The sequence below is a fragment of the Glossina fuscipes genome, unplaced genomic scaffold, assembly GCF_014805625.2.
Source record: "Glossina fuscipes isolate IAEA_lab_2018 unplaced genomic scaffold, Yale_Gfus_2 238, whole genome shotgun sequence".
NCBI lineage: Eukaryota > Metazoa > Arthropoda > Insecta > Diptera > Glossinidae > Glossina > Glossina fuscipes.
In genome coordinates, this window is record NW_023998581.1 from 1,222,280 (window position 1) to 1,249,478 (window position 27,199).

General features: G+C 36.5%; 2 protein-coding genes across 6 annotated transcripts in view; one reads left to right on the forward strand and one right to left on the reverse strand.

Moving 5' to 3' along the window:
• The first annotated feature begins 1,220 nt into the window (after positions 1 to 1,220).
• On the forward strand, positions 1,221 to 24,065 carry LOC119642656 (glutamate [NMDA] receptor subunit 1). 4 transcript variants are annotated; one of them, XM_038041885.1, is made up of 14 exons: positions 1,221 to 1,510; positions 2,208 to 2,963; positions 3,039 to 3,164; positions 18,285 to 18,509; positions 18,570 to 18,772; positions 18,832 to 18,997; positions 19,451 to 19,556; positions 21,578 to 21,738; positions 21,815 to 22,031; positions 22,105 to 22,525; positions 22,607 to 23,035; positions 23,102 to 23,274; positions 23,330 to 23,583; positions 23,642 to 24,065. In XM_038041885.1, exons 2-14 carry the CDS (start codon positions 2,811 to 2,813, stop codon positions 23,963 to 23,965), a joined length of 2,958 nt encoding a protein of 985 aa, XP_037897813.1. In that variant the 5' UTR covers positions 1,221 to 1,510; positions 2,208 to 2,810; the 3' UTR covers positions 23,966 to 24,065. The 4 variants fall into 4 exon arrangements, with proteins under 4 accessions (XP_037897813.1, XP_037897812.1, XP_037897814.1 ...); XM_038041884.1 differs by having other exon boundaries at positions 2,640 to 2,963; XM_038041886.1 differs by having other exon boundaries at positions 1,221 to 1,370.
• Positions 24,066 to 26,763: 2,698 nt separating this feature from the next.
• LOC119642642 overlaps positions 26,764 to 27,199 on the reverse strand; it is a 31,133-nt gene continuing 30,697 nt past the window's right edge. For both annotated transcript variants that reach the window (XM_038041853.1, XM_038041852.1), the window contains exon 7: positions 26,764 to 26,997. In XM_038041853.1, the coding sequence (XP_037897781.1) occupies positions 26,854 to 26,997 (144 nt within the window). In that variant the 3' untranslated portion in view covers positions 26,764 to 26,853. The remainder of the gene's footprint in view (positions 26,998 to 27,199) is intronic.

Consider the following 27,199-nt stretch of genomic DNA (forward strand, 5'->3'; position numbering starts at 1 on the left):
AAGCAATGAGAGCAAAAACTTCGAAAACAAAACTTAGAAGAACATTTAATTGCCCAAATGCAATCTGCAACACAAAGATTGTGTTGACAAGTCTCCGATTCACTAATCGCTTCGTCTGCTGGGATTACTAGGATTGGTTAGATTTTAAAAATATCTCGAATGAACAAGCTTGTGCGTTCGAAAAACACCAGATGGCACCATTTTTTGCATTAAATTTGCAGTCACATTACAATCTAACAAGTGGTTTATTCAGAAAAAGCTCATTTTATTCAAAGGAGGTGACGTATCCTTTGCTACAGAAAGAAAGATTTCACGATTCTGCTGACATTTTTCATTTAATTGATGCTACCATTGACGTGAACGCAATGAAAATTCACTGCGTTCATTTCTTCGAACAACAGCTCAACAAAAGGTTTAATGTGAATTGATTTTCTCGTTTCGTTTGCCCACCTAAAAGAATGCAATAAGAAGCCACTTGACGGAATATAATCGACTATTTTGTATTCATCATATTTTATATTCATCATTATTGAGACACATTTTATTCACAGTACAATCTAGCCAATCAAAGGTAAATTGCAAAAGCTACCTATTCTATATTAGTAAGGAAAAGTGAAATGATTTTAGAAATAAAGTAAATTTTGTAAAATAAACCTGAAAATGAATAGAAGACCGCTTAGGCAGGTTTTACTGTAGAGGATAATAGGAGCAATGACTGTCTCTCAGCTGCATAAGTCGAAAAGATGTCTTCCAAAAAGAAGAGAAGGAATGTACAGATGATTGTCAAACGACTCTAAAATTCCTTGAAGGCTGGAACGTCTATGGAAATATAAGGCAGCAACAATATTCGCAACTGTGAAGTTGCGGGTGAAAAGAAGCAAATGCCGCCCGTCAATTTAAAATCCACATCAAGATGCACAATATTTTATTTATTCGGCAAAAAGCATTACGCCTCCATATGTTTACTCAATATACATACAGCTTTCATGAGCAGCAATTCTATTAAATTGAAAGAGCAACTGCGAAGTAAGTCTGCAACTGGCAGCAATTCTATGAAATTGAAAGTATAACTGCGAAGTAAGTCTGCAACTGAGCTAAAAGCTAAGACCGAAACTTTAACAGACATTCAGACATTCAGCAGCTGTACATAGATATTTTTAAAGATTTTTTACTTAGTTATCTTAACTATTTTGACGGAAGAGGTTTACGAAGAAAATTGCAGTTAAATTACACGGTTAAACCATCAAATAAAAAACAACTCTTTCGAAGAAGTGAATGGGGCACGAACGATAATTTTTATTGAGAAGTCTTTCGTACAAAAGAACGGAAGCTGCGAATATAAATTACTTTAAATTAAAATATCTAATGACGTAATCAGTTGGGAAGAATTTTTGATGAAACAAAATATTTACAATTTAATCCTAACGCACAAAAAACCCATCGTCTTTAGAAAGGAAAGCGAAAGAATTCTCAAAAGGATGTAAACACTCCGAATTTTAAGTCTGCGAATGTATGTTTATGTGTTTTGTGAAAATAGCGTGGTCTTTCATTAGAAATCACATCAAATTAATTACTCAATAGCCCTCTTGCCCAGTATTCAGTATTGAAACGTTTATTACACAGCTGACGCACGAAAGGGATTCAAATTCTTTTTACCACTATATCGATTTTTCAGCATTAATATCTTACAAGAATATATAATCTGTATATCTGTATCGATTTAGGGTTATCGATGTAACCGTGGTACATATTCTGAATAAGCACGAAATTTTACATCCCAAAGCTTTTTGTCTGTTTCTCCATTCCTCCCGATGGTACCTAAAAACAAATTCGCCAAATAGGAAACGCGAACTTAACAATAAAGCTAATGTGCTTTAGTTGTCAAGAAATGATATTTTTTCTGCTCTTCACAATCTAATTGAAAATTTAATTAAAAGACCGAATTAGAAAACTTCTCTCATCGTTCTTCCCTCTTTAAGATAATCAGTGAACAGAAAAACACGCGCAGCCCTAACAACGGAGTTCATAAATGTTCTAAGCAACTTCGCACGTCTTTCATCAGATCCTTTTAATTCAGCGGACTGTCGAGTCGACACCGAAGTGTTGACGTCCAATGTGCGTCCAATGTACCGTAGGAAAAATACTTTTTTTGCAGTTAAAAAGCCCAAATAGTGTTCCACCTAAATTGCAGTCTTTTTTTCGTTCAGCGAATACAAGCAGTACCAACTTGGAAAACAGCCTTCTCAAGCATAAATTTTCATACAAAATAATAAACTGCTTATGCATATCTTTGTCGTAAATTTCATTTTTCAATTATCGAGAATAATTTTGAAAAAATTTTCGATGTATTCTGATGGAAGCACGTCTTTTGGGCATCCACTGCCTTCAGCGATATCTGTACGAGCTAGTGTAAAATCAAATCAGTAAACTACCGATAAATCATTTTTTTCGAGAGAAATGAAGTTCCCGAGAGTAGTAGTTCCCAAACCACTTAAAAATTAAGAAATTAAAAAAAAATTATGAACAAATGAAGTTCGAAGCCATTGCATTTGGTCAACAAATGATCGAGGAGATATGAGACTTTTGCAGGTCTCGTTTGAAAGTTAGTACTTTCTAAAAATAAGACGGAATGTTTTCAGAGATGTCATCTATATTTACGTCCTTGGACTTAATTATTGCCGTGCTAATCTTTTCGCTTGGATCGGTATAATTGCCGTTAGTTCCGCAAGGGCAAAGTAATTTAAGTGATACCACGCGAAAATAAAGTTTATTATGTTCTAAATAAACAGTGCTAACTGACAACTGTGAAGATGATGTTGCGAAGTGCTATTGTTTTAACGACTTTAATTGTTTTCAACAAAGTTACAAGCTTTTCAAATAATTCAGATGATGCTGAAAAATATAACGTAGGCGGTGTTTTAAACGATTTTGAAAGTGAAAAACATTTCCGTTTAACAATTTCGGTAAGAAGTTAGACAAAATTTTTTTAAAATTTTTCAAAAAATAACAAAAATAAATTCTTTTGCATTATCCAATAGCATTTAAATTTTGATCAAAATTATAAAACCAGCCGCAATATGACTTATTACGGTAAAACTATACGCATGGATAAAAATCCTATAAAAACTGTTTTCAACGTTTGCGACAAGCTTATCGATAAAAGAGTAAGTATTTTTAATATTTTACGCCTTTACATCTGACAGCTCGAGGAAGTATGAAGCCCGTGTGAGATAATAAGCTGGCGAAAATTTTTCCACAGAAAAAGATTCTGCAAAGAAACTGCGTCCATATCCTTTTAGTATCCGCCAATGAAAATTTAGTTACTAGTTTTATATTTTCGTTCGTCACACCCGGACATACATATATATTGAAGATCCCATAAAATTTATGTATTCTTCTATATTATCGTAGTACGTTATATCAGTCCGTCCGTTGAATGTATTTGGTTAAAATCTAGATAGAAAACTAAACTCTGGCATATATTTTTTCCGTTTATGTTTAGTGATCTGTCTGTTCCGAGGGCAACAAGTAAAAACCTGAAATTCACAGCAAATTTTATCATTCAAAACCACGGTAAAAAAGGGACATTATCTCCCTACAAACACAGTGCACAGATTATAATAGGTGCTTAAGTTAATTTTGATTAGTGGCATTTATTGGCGAAAATGATAAAGAATGTGGTCAACATGTACAACGGTTAAATTCTACCGTTTTGTCTTTTCTCCACGTATAATAATGATTTTGCATTCAGTATTATTGAGTTATTCAGTTTATGCAGATGCTAATGGACGAACGCTCAAAACTGCATTGTGGAAATTCTACTTCTAAAACTAGTTTTATCGTTTGTTTTGAAGAAATCTGCTGTCCAATTGTCGGTTTTGGCTTCAACAGCTTAAAAGTGATGATTTTAATGTCGGTGAGAAAGAACCGCCTGGAGGGCAAAAAAAGTTTGAAGACAAGACTTATAGAACGAAAACCCATCTCAAACTCTCAAAGAACTTTCAAACAGCATGGTAGTTGATGAATCCAGTTCCTTCTAGACGTTAACATACGAGAAAAGGGTCCAAAAGGAAGGAAAATGACTTAATTGACTGAAAATGCCATTTCGAACCCTTTCAACATCGCTACATTGCTTGCCGTCGCATATTGTGGTGGTCGATGAGAGGTGGGTTTACTACGATAATCCAAAGTGCAAAAGTCATGCGTTAGTCCAGCGAAACCATCCTACGTGCAATCAAAAGTGCACCCGCTCTGCCGTCAATTCGATTTGTAAAAGCCTGCCATTTAATCAAAGAATAAACGTATCCATAATGATAGCTTTACTTATTTAAATTCTTCGCAACTTTAAATGGACCAGCTCTAATCGTTGCCTCACTCTGTACGTTCTTCTTATGAACTTGCCACTTTCTGTACTGTTCTGAAGAAGCCAAATAGACGTTAAAGGTCCTGTCTTTCAAAAAGCTTTGTGCCATTTTAACACAATTTTAACAATTTCCAGAGGACAGTTCTGACGAAGCACCGGCATTTTTTTTTTTTTTTTTTTTTTTTGGTATGTTGAACAGAGATGTACTAAGCCAATAGTTTTGTTGCTTATATGTCCAAATAATAAATTGTTGTAATTTTTAGTCACGATTATGTATAAAACGTAACAAAAAAAAAAAAGAGCGGCCGTAATAACTGGAGTGAGCATATTAAATGTAATTGTGTGTGTGTGTGTATGTAAGTGTGCTTGTTGAGTGCTTGAAAGTTAGACAGTGTTGCAAACTTTGGCTGAAAACGAAAAGGAATGTTATGGTAATTGAAAATGATTGAACGCAAAAAAACGCCCGCCCTTCAAGGGGGTGAGGCTCTCAAACATGTTATCAAATGATGATGATTTCGAAAATTTTGTTCGAATCACGCATAGCAAGGGTTCATTTAAAAGAAGAATCACAGCCCAGAACGAAGGTCTCAAAAAGATCATCTCTGATAAGAACAATTCATCTGTAAAAGACTTGACTGAGGATGTCAATATCACCTCCTTAAAGTCCCCGATCGCTCCCTCTAGGAATAAGCCTCCCAATAAAGACAGCTCTGTGAACAGTAACAATAATAGTAGTCCCATAAAAGGAAAGAGCTCTGACCCAACTAGTCCAAATCGTTATAGTGACGACACGACCGGTGAGTGCTACGTATTCATTGAAGTATGCAACAATAACCTAGAGAAACCTTTTCGCCTTAACTCAGATTTATTTTTTTTCGAACACATCAAAGATCTCAAATTGGATGGTTTGATTAATATCAAAACCGTCAGCAATGGCAAAGCCAAACTTGGTTTTGCCACTGCGGTTGATGCCAACAACTTTATAATAAACAATGATTTTGGTCCAAAGTCTTGCAAGGCCTACATCCCTAGAATTTTCACAGAAAAATTTGGGATCGTAAAAAACATTCCACCTTCAATTAAGGAAGAGGACTTTCTCAACTCAGCTACCTCTGATATTGAAATCATTTCTGTTACAAGAATCCTCAGAAGAGACCCTGCAGACAGAGAAATGTTCATCCCTACAAACAGCCTAAAAATTGGTTTCAAGGGTAAACTAATTCCCAAGAGTATAAAATTCAACTATTGCAATATTCCAGTTGACTACTTCATTCCTTCCGTCAGGCTCTGCTATAATTGCGGCCGATTTGGTCACATCGCCAAATTCTGCAAAAGTAAGGAAAGCAGATGCCTGAACTGTGGCAAGTCACCGGCCTGTCCTACGGACTCATGCCTCTCAATCAAATGTCTAGGTTGCGGGTCGCTGGACCACAACGTAACATTTCGAGAGTGTCCAAAAAGAAAGAAAGAGGAAAATTTAAAAAAATTTTAACCATCCAGAACTTATCTTTTAGAGAATACAAAGAGAAATTCTCTAACAACCCATACAATTTACTTGAAAACTATGACGTAAACTTCCCAGCAATGAAGGACAGCAATGCTCCTAACAATATCAGAGACCCTACTATTGATACAAATAATATTTTAATTAACAAAAACTTCAATGCAGTTTTAAAAAATAAAACAAGTATTCCCAAGTCCTTGCATAGAATGTCTCTCAAGACGTCCTCGACTTACAGTAACAAGTCGCAGGAGCCAAAAAAACCTACCCCGCCCCCTGAAAAGCATACTTTCATCAATTACCATAAATCCACTGAAATGGAGATAATTCTGGAAAAGATTTTCAAGATTCTCTCCATCTCTTCTCAAGAAGACATGCTTAAAACCATCCAAACAGAAATAATTTCCCTTAAATGAAAATTTGATCTTTTAAAACAAGGTACATCTGGGTCGGCCCTATCATGTTCTAACATTTCTCATGACGTCCTTCCTACAGTATAACATACAAAGCTTCAGGCGTAATGCCCATTCTCTTGATTTTTTCATAAATTCCAACCGAACTGATTTCGCCATCTTGAGTGAAATCTTTCTGTCCGATGAAAAAATTTCCGATCTCAAAATCTCAAATTACAACTCCGCTTATAAATGTAGAAGTGACGGCTATGGAGGTGTTGCCATCCTTGCCAGAAAAGGCATATCCTTCAAACAAATCCCATTTAAATCGAATGCTGACATAGTCATTATCATGTCTAAAACCTAATATCGTCATTGCTGCTTGCTATTTCAAGCCCAACATCCCCATTCAATCTTTCCGGGATGACTTTAATCGTGTCTGTGATATGCTCAATAGTTTCCACAATGTCATAATTGCAGGAGATTTCAATGCAAGACACCCTTGCTTTGGTGACTCCGTGTCAAACAATAAAGGCAAAGCCTTGCAAGAAATCATTAAAGCTAGTAACTTCTATTGTCTGAATGATAATTCACCAACCTATTTTCACTCTACGACCAACAATTGTGGTAGCGTGTTGGATCTTACTTTCACTAACGCAACCCATCTCACATTCAAACGGGAGGTTAAAAAAGAAATTTTCCTGGGAAACAGCCACCACCTTCCTATTCTCTTTAATGCCACCTCTATTACCTCGTACAAGATAAATGACTTTATCTCGAAGAAAAAACTCCTAAATAATCTTATTCACGTATGTCTTGAGCCACAGGTCGAATCTATCCAGTGCTCATTTCAACAAGAAATAATTAACACCAAATCCGACATCCAAATCTCGAATTCCTACTCACCAAAACCTTGGTGGAACGAGCTGCTCACTTCACAATTCCGTAGATTACAGGCTGCTAAACAAAAATTTTCCAAATACCCCAATATTTCTAATTTTGAAGATTTCAAGTTATCACAAAAAGAATGGAAGAAATCGATTAGAAAAGCCAAAAGATGCCATCGAGCCCTCGTTATCGAAGAGCTGTGTTCAAATAGCAATACAAAGCCATTCTGGAAATTTTTAAATGGTCATCGCACCACAAAAAAGAAATACAAGCACCCCATTTGGGATGATCTCAACAACAAATCCTACCTTGAATGGCTGAAAGCTCAAGTTCCCTCGACATGTGGTCTCCAAACCTCCTTACTTAACTCTCGGATGGAAAACATCTCTCCATTCTCCCTTGATGAACTCATGCACGTCCTTAAGTCGAAAAAGAAGTCCACAGCAGCAGGCCATGACGGAATCAAATATGAAATGATAAAGGTCCTTCCCATGCCAAGCCTTCTAACCCTGCTATCTGCTATAAATGAGCGCTGGATGACCAACTCGTTTCCCACCGTTTGGCGTACAATTAAAATAGTGCCCATTCCTAAACCCGGAAAAGATCTTGAAATATTCACCAACTTCAGACCCATATCCCTCTTGCCTGTTCTTCTAAAAATTACCAACCAAATGATTAAAGAAAGACTAACAAAATTCCTGAATCACTCACACCTTCTCCCGTCAAGGTCCTTTGCTTACCAAAAAAATATCTCCACCGGTATGTGCCTTAATGAAGTCCTTTTCACAATTGCAAATGAAAAAGCAAATGGGAACCAGGTAGTTATGCTTTGCTTAGACATTAATAAAGCTTATGACTGTGTAAACTTAGCGAAACTGGACCAAATTCTATCTGATTTTAAAATCCCGACACAAAATAGGCATTGGGTTCTCAACTTTCTTTCCTCGAGAACTCTCGTATTAGATTCACATACAGTCGAAGTTTGTGGAGGCTTACCTCAAGGTAGCTGTCTCAGCCCAGTACTCTTCAATTTATACACAACCGGTTTACATCAATTACAGGACAATTCTACCCATTTATTTCAATATGCTGACGATTTCCTCATTATCTCTGCTGGAAAATCATTAATGGAAGCAGTCCGTAACCTCGACACTAAAGCCAATCTTTTTCACAAACTTTGTGCAGACTTAAATCTAACTTTCAACCCGGAAAAATCAAAAGTCGTTCGCTTTGCTAAGGGTCCCAAAAAAATTTTTTACGTTACAATCAATGGTATAAAAATCAGTCCGTCTTCCTCTTTTAAATTTTTGGGCAGAATAATCAACTCAAGTTTAACCACGCATGAGCATTACAAGGATAGCCTCGAAAATTGCAACACAGGCTCAAATGTCATCAAACTTCTGACCAACATTCACACCGGACTCCCACCTAGGAAAGTATTAAACGTTTACAAATCTATTGTTAGATCCAAAATTGAATATCCCTACTCTACATCGTGTAACGCTCCTGCGTATACATTAAAAAAAATACAAACCTTTCAACACTCAATCCTAAGACGTTGTACCGGTTTGTCCCCCTCAACACCAACATCAATTTTACGTTCCACCTCTTATGAACTCCCCGTTGCTAAGAGAATTTATCTTGTAACTGCAAAAGAGCTTCTCAAGGTAAAAATCTTCAAACCCGCCTTCTTTGACGAGGTCGCTTCCAGACACAATCATGTCATCAGTAGTTACTCTAACTGCTTCAAAAAATTCAGTAACATCTTCAATAAAGTTAACTCAATACCCTCCTGGAATAATATTATTCATGATAAATGCGTAGTTGAATTAAACTTACTTAATTCAATCACAAACTCAAAAAAAAATCGATCAGGGTCTTGTCTTCGAATGGCTTGTCTGCAAAAACTTAACCACTTCGTCGAAAATAACTTCAAAATATACGCAACGGATGGATCTATCAATTCGGACATCTCTAGTTTTTCAATTATTGAATACCCAAACTTACTTATAGGAAAATTTAAAGTTCTACAAGAACTATCATCCACTTTCATTGAACTTCTGGCCATCAGACAAGCAATCATCCACGCATCTGAAATTAAGCTGAAAAAATTTGTAGTTTTCTCTGACAGCAAATCTGCTCTAATTTTAATCAAGAACAAAGACCCATTCAATAAGTATGTCTTCGATATCTACAACCTTTTAAAAGACACAAGTATTGAAAAATGCCACATCATCTGGATCCCAGGTCACTGCGGTTTTAGTATCAATGAAAAAGCTGACTTCCATGCTCGTCAAGCTAGGTTCGATGGTACAGTTTTGTCCATAAACTACCCCCCCAGCGAAGCTTTTCTGCTAGTCAAAAAACTCATCATAAAAGAATGGAAAGATGAGTATCATGTTTTAGCTAGAGAAAAAAGTGACCGGCTGTTCTACAAAATTTACCCTTTTTTGACACCCACGCTTCTACCTAAAGGAAAATTCACAACATGGGAATTTAAAGTTCTTCACCGTCTTATGAGTAATCACACCTACGACAAGGTCTATTTTAAAATGATCAAAGTCTCCTCCTCTGACATCTGTGAGGATTGCAATATTACTGAGTCTGCCGAGCACCTTATTTTTGAGTGCAGGAGGTTTGACATCCTTAGACAATCTTTCAGTATATTTAACCTGTATAACAATCTATATGAAATTTTTCGTGCTGGTAACTTTAGGCATTTGAAGCAACTGACTGCCTTTATCAAATCAGCTGAGTTTTCATTCTAATTTTACATTTAGTATTTCTATTACAATCACGAATCGCCTACACTTTTTCTTTTATCGGCATTATTAGCCGGATCTTGACAGTACAGTAACAAGGACGGTGATTTATGGATTGACAGCGGAACAGAGCCTCTCATTGCGAACACTCTGCCACATCAGTCTACCTATGCTTAAATTTTTTCATCAATCGCTCTCAACTTCGTTTCTGGATTATGGATCTAACATTAACTTAACTGGTCCAATCCATCTTTAAACAAACAAAAAAAAAAAAAAAAAAAGAACGCAAAAAAAGAAAAAAAAAACAAAAAAAAAAAAAAGGAAAGAGGAGGAAAAAGAAAAATTCTAAAAAGATAAATTGGCTTTTCTAATAAAGCAAGTTAGTTCCCCGAGATGACGTACATTTTTTGCTGCAAAGAGATCGAGGAGACAGCCATATAACTTGAACAAGCTAAAGGAATCTCTAATGCCATCAAACCTGTGACATCTGAAGATTAGATGCTCAGCAGACTCAACAACATTGCAAACTTCACAAACATCACATGGTATAGCGCGAAAAATTTTTAAATAAACTTTGTCATAAGTGTGACCACTCATGAGTCTATAAAGAATTTTGATTTCCCAGGAATTAAAAGAAGATACAGAGAAGGGTTTGAATTGAAATGTGGGATTTAATTTATAGAAAAGACGATTGGATTTAACGCGCGCGATTACTTTAAATTTGTCGTTGAAGGATGTGGTTGCGAATTGCTCGAATTGCTTCATTGGGAGTATATTTGATGGACAAAATTGTCCCATCAACACGAGCTCTCTCTGCATGAAAGTCGGCTTTTACATTTTAAAAAAAGCCGCAATGGCGAGGTACCCAAACGAGGTGGCAGTCATCCACTTGAGATTCGTGCAACGTCTTGGGAATGTCAAACACATATTGATTTTCTGCATCTCTTTTATTTATTAGAAGTAGAGCTGACCTGCTGTCGGAAAAAATAACAAAACGTCTGATACCATCGGAAATAGCAACCATAATAGCATGTCGAATGGCGAGCAACTCAATAAAAGTAGAGGAAAGTTCCTCTTCCACTTTGACTCGAAGTATTGTTTCAGATAGATGTTTCACGACCGACAAGCCAGATATATTATGTCCGACGGAACCGTCAGTGGCATATATATCATATCCGTTGTTGTAATAAAAAAGGAGCTTTTCTTGGCATAACAACCTCATACAAGAGAAGTTGACATTTTGTTTTGAGGTAGAGATCGGTTCGAGAATGTTCATGCAGACTTTGCATTTGCTGGTAATGAAATTCAAGGGGGGAATTGAATCTAACATATCAAAAATATGACGAAGTTTTTGATAGCAGAAAGTATAGCTGCAAGTGACAGTATCACTGATAGATATAATTTCCTGAAAAAAGGAAGGATTTATCATCTTGACTTTAATTAACTCCTTGGCAGTGCAAAAAAGGGCTCTTTCGGAAACTGGCCATTCACCAGATATAACATTGAGAATATGTTGAGGAGTTGAGGGGGTCAGTCCAGTACAACGCTTCAACATTCGGTTTTCAAATGCTTGTATACGTTTTTCAATATATTTTGGGAAATTGCAACATATGGAATGTCCAAATTCAATTTTGGACCTGACTAAAGATTTGTAAACGGTCAAAGCATTTTTGGGAGGCAAGCCTGCCTGATTGTTTGTCATGAGTTTGATGATGTTGCATCCAGACTGACAATCTTTGAACGCCTTTTCATAATGCCCACGAAGGGTTAAGCTGTCATTTTAAATTCTCCCAAGAAATCGAAGAGATTTTACCTGATTAACTTGGGTACCTTTGATAAGAAGTCTGATTTCACGTTTAGAACCTTTGGCAAAATAAATAGTGTTTGCCTTGCTGGGGTTAAAATTAAGATCAGCGCATGCATCGAAAAACAAGTTCGCTTTCATCGAGAGGTTATTGACAGCTGATGGAAAAGATGAGTCCGCGGTTACGATTAGAAAATCGTCTGCATATTGAAAAATGTGAGTTTTGTCATCTTGATGATCATGCAAAGAAGCTGCGTATAAATTGAAGAGTATGGGGCTTAAACAACTGCCTTGTGGGATACCACCGCATATTTCAACTTTTTCGGTACCCATCACCAACACACGCTTGGATAAAAAATTAAGTATCCACAGCCGCATTTGAAGAGGAATCGAAAAGTTTAAGAGAATTCTACCAAGCTTAATCATGTTGACACAGTCATAGGCTTTGCTGATGTCCAGGGAGAGCATGACAACCATTTTCCCTGCTTTTTTTAAGTCGGCTATGAGAAAACACAGTTCATTAACGCACATATTCGTAGATTTGATAGGCGTAAGAACGAGCTGGAATAATGTTCTCAGTTTTCAGGAAAGCAGTTAGTCTCTCCTTAACCATGAGGTTGATAGTCTTTATGAATACAGATATCAGTGAAGTTGGTCTGAAGCTACTTAAATCATTTAAGTCTTTACCTGCCTTAGGAATGGGAACTATTTTGATGCAACGCAAATCAGAGGGAATAAAGTTGGTGGACCAGCAGTTGTTAATTGCATGCAAAAGCATGCTAAAGCTTCCTCCAGACAGTACTGTGAGCATGTCATACTTGACTCCATCACAACCTGCAGCAGTAGCTCTCTTTCTGGAATGTAAAACATACATTAGCTCATGCAATGAAAAGGGTGTGTTACTGATACTACTAAAAGGAATCGAAGGCATTGTAATAGGAGTAACAATTAGAATGCAGCTCTTGAGCATATCTAAGTATTTTTTATTATCACGGTCATTCCACACAGCACAACCGCTTAATTTTCGACTAGAATGTCGATGACCATTGATATAATTCCAGAAGAAAAGGGGGTTGCCGTCACCACATAACTCTTTAATAGCGATGGCTCTATGTGTCCTTTTCGCCTTTCTAACTGCAGACCTCCGTTCTTTCAGTGTTTTCATATATTCAATGTAGTTGACTGGATTGGCATATTTACTCATTTTTTTTCTTGCAGCTTGGTATTTGCGCAAAAGTGTTGACAGGGAAGGATTCCACCAAGGTTTAGGTGAGAAACCTCAATGTCAGGAAAGTTGGTTCTAGCAGACATGATCACAGACTGAAAGACATTTTGAATTGATGATAAATCAGAAGGAAGATCAACTTTAGACAGACGGTCCATAAGGAAGTTGCGTGAAATGAAATTTTCTATTTTCTTGACGGAATTGTTACAACTGTGGAATATAATGGGGGAGTGCCGACTTTTGCCAATGGAAACATTGCACGTGTTCCAGTTGAAAGATAAAATAGCTGAGTTCGAGAAACTTAGATCCAAGACACTGCTCGTCGTGCGACCGCTCCGGTTACAGTGAAATGTAGTATTGCCGTTACTTAAGACATTGAAACTGCTGGAATTGATGGCATTTACAAGGATTTTGCCTTTGTTGGTAGAGACTCGATCGCCATACAGGCGGTGTCTTGCATTGAAATCTCCAGCTAGAATCATATTTTGTTCACCGTCAAGAAAGTCGCATAATCTCTGAATCTCATCACGAAAGGTTTGCACATCGAGACTGGGTGGAAAGTAGCATGAGGCTATGAAAAGATTCGGTTTCAGGTTGATGGTTTTGATGATGATGATGTCAACGGCGGAGTTATAGGGAATACGTCTGAAATTGACACCTTTCTTAACTAATATACTAACACCACCATAGCCATCATTTCGGCATTTGGTGGCTGAGGCATAATTTGAAACTTTAACTTCGAAACAATTTTCATCTTTCAGAAAAACTTCACTTAAGATACAAAAATCAATCTTGTTTGAGTGTAAGTAAAAATCCAAAAACGATAGGTTACGTTGGTCACTTTGAATATTATATTGTAAAAAGTATATCATGTTAAAAATTGAGAAAGAATCCCAGCGGATTTCCTCGCAGTACTGGGTGTTTGAACGGGGCAAGAAATGGCACAGACAGACATTTTTTCTTCAAATTCATTAATAAGATTATGAGGGATCATCGGACGGATACTTTCTTGAATCGCGAGAATTAATGTTTCAAGTTCTGAAGACCGCAAATAGTTGTTTGAAATTTTCGGTCCAAGAAGGCTTTTTCCAGATGACTTGGGGGGTGCATTGGGAGAAGGCTTGGTGGGTGAATTGATAAGAGATTTGGAGGGAATCAATTTCCTTTTGACGACAGCATTGTATTTATTTTTGGTTAAGATTTTGTTGGCATTTTGATTATCATCCTTGGTCGAAATTACAGACGTGTTCCCCAGTGGAGGGAAATTGTCGTCATAGGTGATGTCATCGAGACATTCGAAATAATTTTCGGAAAAATTCTCTTTGACCTCTTTATACGAAAGATTTTTAATCGCCATTATCCTGTTGATGTTTAATTCAATTTCCCTATTAGGGCAACACTTATTGAGAGCGTTGTGCTCACCTGAGCCACAGGACAAGCACTTCATCGCCTCACAATTTATACACTTCGGAGACTTTCCACAGTTAAGGCACCTGCTCTCTTTGGCTTTGCAGAATTTAGATACGTGACCGTATCTGCCACACTTAAAGCACTGCTTTAAAGTGGGTATAAAGTATTCGACCGGCAGATTACAATAGTTAAATTTTATTGCCTTAGGGAGGGCTCTCCTTTTGAAGCCAACTTTGATGCTGGTTGTCGGAATCCACTCGTCTTTGTTGTTGGGATTTCTTCTTTGGAAACGGACAGCGGACTTAATCGGAATATCGGATACGGCGTTTTTAATTATATCATCGACACTATATGTGCATGGGATGTTTCGAATAACTCCAAATGTCTCAGTGAACGACCTCGGTATGTACGCTTTTAAATTCTTTTTATTAAATTCATCATTCTTAACAAAATTGTTGGCATTGGCAGCGGAGCTGAAAAGCAGTTTGGCTCTACCCCTGCTGACAACTTTTAATTCTAGTAAGCCGTACATACCGAAATCCTTCAAGTAATCATAGAAATAGAGATTGGAGTTAATATTGATGCGATTTCCTTCTGCGTCCGCGCACGTTTCGACAAAAACGACAAAATTGCAGTTGGAAAGGCAATCGTACAAATTAATCTCGAGATTTGGGGCGGCTGTAGCATCCAAATCAGAGGGCTTGTCGGTAGCCTGTTTACTAGGCGGAATTAAAACGTTTGCGTTAGCTTCTCCGTTATCAGATAAAAGAATATTATTCTCACCCATTTTCGATCTCTTGCCCAGTGGCATTCATGTAAAAATTTTCAAAACAGTCTCTATTAGTAGTTATAAGATCAGACCCAGTCTCCATAGGGAGACGGGCTGATGTTGTTTTGGTTGTTATCACAGGGAACACAAAAAGAAAAAATCACAAAGAAAAAACAAAAAATAATAATTGAATATATGTATTGCTTCTTAATTTTTCTCTCACGAGAGATTCCTCCCCCTTCCCTCCTTTTCCCTCTTTAAAATTGTTTTCTTTGGTTATTTTATTACTTTATTAACCCTCTTTTCCTTTTTTCAAATATTTAAAATCTCTTTCTTTTTTTTTTTTCACTAACACCGGTAAACACAAAAATTATCCAGCTGCCGTTTGCGGAGATGACGTGTTGTGTCAAGTGTGAATGAAATGCGAATGTGAAGCACCGGCATCATGCCAAACTGAATCGAAAGCAAAATTAATGTCGAACAAAACCAATCTATTAGAACTTCCAGAACTAAATTTTGATTTAATAAAATGACGAATTTTGAAAATGAGTGTGCATTGTTGTGTCCCTTTCTGAATGGAATCTGTTGGGAAGGAATGACATTACTTTCATCAATGAAGGAAATAACCTTCACCTTTATCATTTTTTCCAATATTCCTCCGTCCAAACTGACGAAATCAGGCTCATCGACTGGTAATTTACTAGTTTATTTGGTTAAAAGTTAAAATTACTTTAGAAAATTTCCATATTTGCGGGAAGTAACACATTTCGAGACAACTGCTTACGATTCTTGTGAAATATTCGAGTCCTTCTTTACGTAACTACTTTAAACATAAGTTGTTAAATCCATCAATATCAACTGACTTTTCAAAAATATTATAATGTCAATGATTTTTTCGCTCTTCGTTAGATAAATGGATGGTGGCGTAATAACAATGGGGTCAAATTGCCCAACAACACTTGTAACTTAGCAACATCACGAAAGCAGCGAGAGTAATGGTGATTGAGATTTAGAGCATCGGTTAAAATATTGCATTTCTTGTTGAGAAGAAGAACTTACATATAGCAGGAGTTGCTACGGAAAGTCTACCACATTGTTGAAAGTCTACCACACTGTTGATTTTCGCCCGTCATTCACATTTCATTCACACTTGATACAATACGACATCTCAGCAAAAGGCAGCTGGCTAATCTTTGTGCTTTACCAGTGTTAGTGGAAAAATAAAATTTACGAGAATTCAGATAATTTAAAACAAAAAAAGGAAAAAAAGGAGGTTTAAGAAGGTAATCCAATTTTTTAAAAATTGAGAGGAAGAAAAAGGGATAAGAAAAAAATTAAAAAGAATTATATATATTAAAATTTATTCGGTTGGATTCTTGGTTGGTGTTCCCCGGGATAACAGCCCAACCAACAGTTACTGATAGAAACGGTTTCAAAGATTTTTATACATGCCCTCGGGAACGCTAAGTAGTCGAGGATGGGTAGAAAAAATTGCTTTCATCACCCAATCGAGAGGCTAACACAATTATTTCAATTGTGCCTAGTAAACCGGCAGTCGATAAGCCCTCTGATTTGGGTGCCATAGCCACGTCAAATCACGAGCGCAATTACACACACACACACACACAATTACCCTTAACATACCGGCTCCAGTTATTACGGCCACTCTTTTTTTTTTGTCGCGTTTTATACATAATTGTGACCAAAAATTACGACAGTTTATTATCTCAACATATAAGCCACAAATCTATTATTAGTCCATCTCCACTCAACAAACCAAAAGAAAAAAGAGGAGAGATTTTTGTCCGCATAAATCACTCCGCGGGCACAATATTCCTGCCTGTGCCATTTTAACGCTGTGATAACAAAAAATTTAACGAAAAAACAACCAAAAAAAATTTTAAATTTGGCAGTTGAAATTATTTCACCAGTTCCCAAACATGAGAAAATTCCCAACATATATTCTTTTTTCATCTGATGGGTGTCTTCAATGCGCTATATGTTATTGATATATATTTCAACGCCATGATTCCAATTTTTATTGGATCTGAGGAAGGCTTGTCGTAGATATTAAGAACCAAACTACATTTGTTGCGATTGTAAAAAAGCAATCAATATTAAATGACTACGCACCAGATAGGAAAGCTGAAGAAACCAACTCTACCATAATCTTAACAACATCAAATACTGTTAAGCCGAATCATCTGAATATCATAGAAGTAACTGTTTTCAACATGAACCAACTCCTCAAAACCGCAACAAGCCTTCAATTGACATCTATTCAAACTAAATTGAGAAGATTATATTAAGTGTATTAAGTGTATATTAAGAACCAAATTAAATAAAACTAACGAAAAAATCGACTATCCTACCATCCACACTGTATGCATGTTAACCGCAATCTCGTTCCTATCAACGTAGGAAAAATCTAGATCAAAATTTTGCAAGATTCCGACTTGCGGATATCACTGCAACATATCAATAGATCCTAAAGAAATCTACTCCTTTGATGTGCGACCGATGTTTACGATGGCAATGCAATCTATATTCGTAATGGCGGCTGCTAGCACGTAGGAGAGCCAGAAGCAAGAAGCTAAATGTGTTACTTCGAAATTACGTTAGGTGTTTGGTTATATGACTCATTTTTCGTTTTATTCTAAAGAAAATCTGTTAGTAATTCACCTTAAACTGTGAAAACTCCTTAATACTGGTTCAATAATAAGAACCGAAAATATTGGCAATTTTATGCTACCCTACCAAATTACCGACACCAATTTAGTAATTATTAATTTATGATCTTACCACGGTACGATAAAATTGATATTGATAAAGTGAATAGCGGTAGCAATCGAATATAACTTTCTTACTTATTTTGCCTACTATCTTAAATATTAAGCATGCAAATTGTGATTGCCCTAACAATGTCTTAAAAAATGTATCAACAAATAATTAGTTAAGACGAAATTTCACTGATTTCGCCATTGACGCAATTCATAAATAGTTGCATAGAGCAAGATACGTTCTCACAACAATTCACTTCAACCAATGTGTACGGTGATCATAAAATGATAATTGTTTCCAGGCGCGTTCCATACATACTATGTAGTGCGACTTGCATTTACTTATTCATCATATGTTTAATAATTTGCTTTTTATGTGTCCATTCACAGGTTTATGCTGTTGTAGTATCACATGAGCAAACTTCAGGTGATTTGTCTCCAGCAGCTGTTAGCTACACAAGTGGATTCTTTCAAATACCAGTTATAGGGATATCATCACGCGATGCTGCTTTTTCGGATAAAAATATTCATGTTTCTTTTCTACGTACAGTACCGCCTTATTATCATCAAGCTGATGTCTGGCTTGAGATGTTGAATCACTTTGGTTACACAAAAGTCAGCAAAAATATAGTTTTTATTACTTTACATTTGCATACTTAAAGTAGTCTATTTCAGGTCATCATTATCCATAGTTCGGACACCGATGGTCGCGCTATACTCGGTCGTTTCCAAACTACTTCTCAAAACTATTACGATGACATTGACGTACGTGCCACTGTCGAATTAATTGTTGAATTTGAACCAAAATTGGAAAGTTTTATGGAACACTTAGATGACATGAAAACTGCTCAAAGCCGAGTCTATTTATTGTATGCTAGGTACTCACAATAATATGTCAATATCTAGATCTGCTTGTAAGTTCTTTTGCAAATCTTAGCACTGAAGATGCTCAGATCATATTCCGCGATGCTGGAAATTATAATATGACAGAGTCCGGACATGTATGGTTCGTAACGGAACAAGCCTTAAGTGCCAATAATACGCCTGACGGAGTGTTGGGCTTACAACTGGAGCACGCCAACAGCGATAATCGTCATATTCGAGTGAGATTAACTTCATTTACTGTCAAAGTGACAAGTGCTTTATGATCTTCTCCATCTATTAGCAGCCCACAAGGTCTAAGCTAAAGCACGATCTTGTTCTTACCATATGTAAGCACTTAAATCAATTTGTTCTTGAGTGAATCTACACGTCTTGCAAAGCTATTGCGAAACACAAATGCAAACTCTGCATATTTACACCTTTGTCATCGCTCTGACGTATATATATATATATTATATATATGAATTTCTAAGTCGAGCAAATTACGCCCGTTTTTGGGTGCATCCTTCAAAGAGAAAGAGAACAAATTGAAACGGGGCAATTAGGAAAATTTTCATTAAATAAAAATCATATGAGAAGATCCTTGTTAAAATAATCATTAAAATCTATTTGGAATTTTTACTTACATCGCGATCAAAATTGTTTGGTCTTAAATTCCTATATCTTTTCTTTAGGACTCTGTATATGTTCTCGCCTCAGCTATTAAGGAAATGATGACGAATGAAACTATCACTGAACCTCCAAAAAACTGTGATGATTCTGGAGTAAATTGGGAATCAGGTAAATTTACGAAACCATATAATACCATTATATCTGCACCTAATAGTGCGATGAATAATTCCTCCTTAAAGTATGTGCAAATGTGAAATGCTTTATTACCTATTTAATTTGCAAACTATCCAGAAGAAGAAAAACAAGTAAGAAAGTTATAATCGGCGGGGGCCGAATTTCGCGTAACCACCACATAAACACATAAGACTTTAATGTTCAAGAAATCAGATTTTTTTAAACACCCCATGGCTTTATGCATTAAACATCCATCATAATTATATTATAACCAACAGGCGTTATCGCATTCTCCTCTCCAGCTTCCTTCTGGGTGATGCGAACGTGTTGACAAAATGAGTCAGCCCACTTCATTAAGTGAGTTAAAAATTACTTCATTGGAGGATTGAAAAAGTGGTCGAATACAACCCACTTCTAGTACGGTTCACCACTGTGTCAAGTTAACTAAACGCTTTAGTAATGAAAACATAATAATTATGGTAATACCTATTCCCCGACAGCAAAGACAACAACTGTAAGATTAAAGACAGCGTTTGTAGCCAGAGTGAATTTTGAAATCCAACAAACAGACGTAGCTTAAACATATTTAAATGATTATATACGAATCAATATTTTCATGAATATACCTGTCTGCTTAGCACCGTTCTCAAAGAAGATACTTTCTATGTGTCCTTTTTATTTCCTTCATACTTGAAAAATCAAATATCGGTACAGAAAAAATACACCGCAAGGTAACAAAAAAATTAAATTCTGTCGGAGGAGAAACCTTTATACCCGTCGCCCATTCATTTTACCGCAAAGAAAGACAAAAGAAGTGAAAGAATGAAATTTTCATGCTCTATAATATGGAGTGGGCGCAGCTGATTTTTTCTATTTTCAAAATAAAAGTCTTTGTCGCGTAGGCGTGTCGGCGTTGTAGGCGTGTTCTTTGAAAAATGTAGGTCGATTCTAAACTTTTTTAGAAATTTGTATGTGATATCATTTTCGCTAATAGGAGAGCGTTTACCACAAGTACTACAAATTTACGCAAACAGACAGATGGATAGACGAACAGGCAGATATTTTTAGATGCATTTCAGATTGGAAACAGGCACATGAACATGTTCTCGGTCTACGTGGTGCTGTGGGCGTGTCGTTTGAGCAGGAACTACCAATGTTTCTGCTAAATTAGAAGTCGATAACTTCATTTTTGCGGACGGACGAATCGATAGACCGACGGATTTGCTTAAATCGATTTAGAATTTGTTGCTGATCGAGAATATATATACTTTGTGGGGTCTCTGACGCTTCTTTCTGGGCATTGCAAACCCCCTTCGTCCTTCGGTGATGGGTATAAAAAGAAATGATATTGTTACAGAAGTACCAAATCCAGTTAATTTCAGCTAATTAATTTTTCCAAATAATAAATTCCCTAAAGAGCGAAAAACCAAATGCACATGCGCGGTTGCCGGCCGATGAAAACGATTAGCGGAAAAGAAAAGAATACGCACAATCTAGTGGTGAGAGCCCTATCTTAAAAAAAGGGTATTACATAATTTAACAACGAACGAAAAACTCCAAGTTTCAAGCAAAAACAAAAATGTTCAAATTATCTTATCAAATATATCACACGTGCTCCTTTGTAGGATGCTATTCTAAAAATATCATCAAACATTCTATGAGTTATGCTCTTTGCTGGCCTGAGAAAAGGAGTCTAAAGTTTTGAAATGTCCTTTCTGTCCATGGCTTGATTAAAAAATGCGCTTCTTTATTTTCGTTCTCAATTGCTAAGTTCCTGCCTTTTTTATTCTTTTACCTTCAATTTTTGACGCTGGCTACTATATACTATTTAGACAGTGGTCGCTGCCATTGTAGTTTCTTCTGCGTTATAATTATATGCCCTTCTTAGAAAGTTGACATGCTTTTGGTTAAGCGTTCGCCCAAATTTTATTTTATTTTTATTAATTAATCTTAACTCTTCAATAATTAACTTGATAAACAAGACGTGTTCCCATTCCTTTTCAATTTTAATACAGGTAAACGTTTATTTCATTATCTTAAAACGCGTAATATCACGGGCGAAACCGGACAAGTGGCCTTTGATGATAACGGCGATCGCATATATGCTGGTTATGACGTCATTAATATACGAGCCAAACAAAAGAAGCTGCCAGTCGGAAAATTCTATTATGACTCTGTAACTACAAATTTTCTCAAAAAAAAAAAATAAATAAATAAGTAAAAGAGAAGCTTTATGATTTTCGTATTCGCAGGGGAAAGCTACCATGCGCTTAAATATCAATGATAGCCAAGTAATTTGGCCTGGTAAACAAAAAAAGAAGCCTAAAGGAATTATGATACCCACCCATCTAAAAGTTTTGACCATACAGGAAAAACCCTTTGTTTACGTTCGGCACTTAACCGATGATGAGGTACAATGTATGGAAGACGAGGTATCATGTCCACTCTTTAATACCTCGAATGGAATAGGTACGAAGCCGAAAGAGCTAACCAACTCCTTGAGTTGCTCTGAGTTTAATCTTTGCTTGACTCGGTTTTTCAGAAAACGATTTTTGCTGCCGCGGTTATTGCATTGACCTTTTAAAAGCTTTGTCGCAACGAATTAATTTTACTTATAATTTGGCCTTGTCGCCGGACGGACAATTCGGTCATTATATACTAAAGAATTCGAGCAGCAGTAGTTTACCTCCCTCACCTCCACGGAAAGAGTGGACTGGCTTAATAGGCGAATTAGTTAATGAGCGAGCAGATATGATTGTAGCACCGTTAACTATTAATCCAGAGCGTGCCGAATATATTGAGTTTTCAAAACCATTTAAATATCAAGGAATTACGATACTTGAAAAGAAGCCGTCACGCTCGAGTACTTTAGTTTCTTTTTTACAACCATTTAGTAACACTCTTTGGATATTGGTAATGGTGTCAGTTCATGTGGTCGCCTTGGTTCTATACCTACTCGACAGGTAAGGTAACATGACACTATATTTCGCTTTTATAAGCAGTTTATCCTCCTATGGCCGTTTCTCTCTTATACCGCCCATAAGATTCTCTCCTTTCGGTCGTTTCAAATTATCTCATGCGGACAGTCATGAAGAGAAGCCCTTGAATCTTAGCTCAGCTGTTTGGTTTGCTTGGGGTGTGTTGCTGAATAGCGGTATCGGCGAGGGCACACCGCGCAGCTTTTCTGCACGTGTTTTAGGTATGGTTTGGGCGGGCTTTGCTATGATCATCGTAGCTTCGTATACCGCAAATTTAGCAGCGTTCCTTGTTTTGGAACGTCCAAAAACCAAGCTGAGCGGGATAAATGATGCCCGTTTACGCAATACAATGGAAAATTTAACGTGTGCCACAGTTAAAGGGTCGTCGGTGGACATGTACTTTAGACGACAAGTCGAATTGTCAAATATGTACCGCACCATGGAAGCCAATAATTATGACACGGCTGAACAGGCCATAGAAGATGTTAAGAAAGGGCAAGTTTCTAAACATTCTATGGCCATAAGAATAAGTATAATTTGCATTCAAAAATCATTTATTAGAAAGCTCATGGCTTTTATCTGGGATTCATCGCGCTTGGAATATGAAGCTTCTAAAGATTGTGAATTGGTTACAGCAGGTGAGCTTTTTGGTCGCAGTGGTTATGGCATAGGTTTGCAGAAAGGCTCCCCTTGGACAGATGCCGTTACTTTGGCCATTTTAGAGTTTCATGAAAGTAAGCAAATGCAACTTCATTTAACAATTAACAGGCCACTTTCACTTAATTTTAGGCGGTTTCATGGAAGCGTTAGACAAAGCTTGGATATTTCATGGCAACGCCCAACAATGTGAACAATTTGAAAAAACACCCAACACTTTAGGTTTGAAAAATATGGCCGGCGTGTTTATTTTAGTTGCGGCTGGTGTAGCAATTGGGGTAGGCCTTATAATCATCGAAGTCATCTATAAAAGGCACCAGGTAAAAAAACAAAAACGCTTAGATATAGCTCGCCATGCAGCTGGAAAGTGGCGTGGAACCATAGAGGTAAATTTCTCTTTCTTTTGAGTTGGAATAACAATCTTTAAGTTTCATATTTCATAAGAAACGTAAAACTATACGAGCTTCTTTGGCTATGCAACGTCAATATAATATTGGTCTTAATTCACATACTGGCACTATTAGTTATGCCGTCGATAAACGCCGTTATCATCGTTTGGGTGGTCATCGCGGACCAGAAAATGCTTGGACCGGCGACATGGATGCTTTGAGATCAAGACGCTGCTTGGAAGAAACTACGAAGCTGAAGCATTCCCCTAAAATACATGCTCCGCTGCCATTATTAAATAAAAATCGTCAGCCCATAAACTTGCTGCCTCCACGTTATTCACCTGGGTATACCAGTGATGTCTCACATTTGGTAGTTTAATTGGCAAACCATGAGAAAAGATAACCACTTTTACGATTTATTGTAATTTTTAATTTTAAAACGACGAATAAATTTGTCATGGGTTGTTCTACGTGTGAGATTTTTTCTGTCTGTTTTACTTTAGACTGTTATTAAAGTTACAATTTTTAGAAAAGATTGTGGCATCTTACGATATGAAGCAAAAGTACTGATTCTGTAACAGGTACTTTTCGTGTTTTGGGAGAAGATTACGGTGCACACAATCATCCATCTGCACGCACTGCTAGTAAAACTAAGAAATTGAAAGAAACTGGACCAGAAATGTTGCTATGCTAGCTGGGAGCATGTTTTTTTTTTTTTCTCTCTTTTTATTTATTTATACATGAATTATCATTTTTAACTTTTTCATTCATTTTTAAGCTTACATTGCTATTATTATTATTGTTCTTTTTTTCTTCCTTTTTATTGTATGCTAGTTTTAAAACAATTAGTGACAGATTTTCTATTAAGATGCACTGAATTCGACTGTAATTTTCTTTAGTTGAACTTCATGTATAGATGGGTAAAAAAAAAAATAAATAAATAAATAAAAAAAAAAAAATGAAATTTAATACGCACGGTTTCAACAGGACGGTGCCACTGGCCACACAACATGCATGGCTTTGGCGTTGTTGCGCGAGAAATTTACCGCACAGTTAATTTCACATGTTGATGAAGGTAGATGGCCACCAAGTTGCTGCGATGTTTAGCGCTGCTCGTTATGCTAGGAACTTTGTTAGAAACAATGATGAAAGCCTACCCTAAAGTGATCAAATTTAATTTTTGCAATCTACCCGTGGAGTACTTGGTACCCTCTCTAAAGTAATACTCTAAGTGCGGTAGATAGAAACATATGTGAAAGTTCTGCAAACCCAAGGAGGACGCCTTCAAAGAATGTCAATCTGGATGCAATATCAGTAGTACATGACGAACAATTAGTCACGCTTGCCTACCAAAGAAAGCTTTGACTGTGTACAAAAGTCAAAGCTTTAGTTAGGTCTAAGATTAAATTTACACATTCTCAATCTTGTAATTTCCCAAAATATATTGAGAAACGTATAAAAACATTTGAAAATCGAATGTTAAAACGCTGTACTGGACTGTCCTCCTCAACTCTTCAACATAATCTCAATGTCATATCTGGTGAATGGCCCGTTTCCGAAAGAGTCCTTCTCTGTACTACCAAGGAGTTAATTAAGGTCAAGATAATGAATAATTTCTTGCAGCTACATTTTGTTATCAAAAACCAACGAATGTGTGAAAAAGGTCTCAAATCGGTTTTATTGTTTGGTGTGATTGACAATGCTATGAACGTCGTTACAAAAGAAGAAAAAACAATACAAACAACAACTTCTGTAAAGGCTGAGATTTTTTACTTCTCGTTTTTCTTTTTTTTCTTCTGCCCTTGTCTGTGAAATGGTAACCACACCTTCCCGGCTGTCGCATTTTATAGCCATTTCTGTAATCTTTTTTAAGTTGAGTAAGCGCAGTTATTGTTTTCACAGAGTAATCTTAAGCATGTTCATGCCTTTATATAAGTTACGCTATCCGCTTGCCTGCCATCTCCGAGAAAAACTCTTAACGATAATCGTGGCCTTTTCAAATATTTTCAAAACTCTTTACAAAAGGCTTTCTTCATATTATTAACTCGAGCGGTACTGTATGAGAATCTTGTCAATTGCAGTTGAAGCATTGTTATACATCTGTGTAAATGCACATACATCTTTACTCAATGCATTGCTATATTGCTATATTTGCGAAAAAATTCCGTCAGCACATCCTCACTGCATAAGAACTCGTGCGAGACTGAGTAGAAAACTAAACGTTGTGTTGATACATCTCTGTGAAAATGCACATACAACCTTAATTTAATCTCGCATCGATGGCTTTTTTACAAAGGCCTTTTGAATTATTGAGAACGAATATGCGTTTATTCTCTAAAGTCGTACAATACATGCAAAATTCTTGATAATTGTATATGCTTATTCTCTAAAGTCTTAATGAAGAAACCTTTCGAAACTTTGATTTAATTTCAATCATTTTCAGATTCCATCTTAATACCATACCAACGAAAAACACAGATTCATTCATGTCTTGCGCATGCTTTGAGCACATTGTTATTAGGGGTTATCGGGTTAAAGCTTCGAGAATTTCAAGAACTTGATACCGTTGTGTGGACATATGAGTCCAGTTAAATCACAGAATCTTACATTAATCAAGAATGCAGCATTTTTTTAGAATCTTTACGAATTGATTCCGGACGCTACAAACCATCCTTCTTTCTTTCTATTACTTATTACAATTACATCAACTTCTAGAATTTTTACAAATGTTTTTAATATATCCAGCGATAATTAAAAACTACAAAAAAAAAAATAATAATAATAATAATAATTGAAGATATAAAGTCATCAGTTCATTTGAACTTAGTCCGTTGCTGCAGAAGGGGAGAGAGAAGAACAATAGTAGGGGAGAATTCATAAATCGTCATAGTCCTCATCTAAATCCCAACACGGGTTGCTTTTAGATGATATTATCGATGTAGATCTTACTGTCGAATCGTTCGATGAACTCTTTGAATCGATTGAAACTTTGGTTACCCCGTCAATATTTGATGCGGAAGTTACACCAATACCAACTACGTTAGCTTGTGATGTTTTTTTGTTGGTGGTGGTTAAATCGGTTGCAACATTTGCCACCATGTTGGAAAGATCTATATTTATAACTCCTTATGGTTGCAGCTGCCTTCTTATATCCCAGCTCTTCAGCATACCACGCATATGCGGTAAGAGCGGTACGGGACGACCCTTCCTCAATTTTTTTTATCGTTCTTCTGATTCGGTCTAGGGTCTTTGCAAGCCACGTGACAGTTACTCTACGGTTTGATTTTTCGTTAAATCTGCGCGCCAATTCATCGTAGATTCCGTTCTTTGATGTCCGGCAAGAACGCCACACCTCCGGATGCTCGCGGAGGAGTTTGTTAAGGAGATCGTGCATGTCGGTGAGCATAATATCTGAATAGATATATTTAAAAAAATCGAAATATATTAAAAGTTTAACATTTATTATTCATTGACAATCAAGGGAGAAATCGATATAAAATACATTCGCTCCAATAATAATGCAGGCGATGTTTTTTACGAAACCATTGAGGAAGGAAAGGCATTTTATTATATATTATATTTCAAGCAAAGCACTTGTATGAATATATATGGA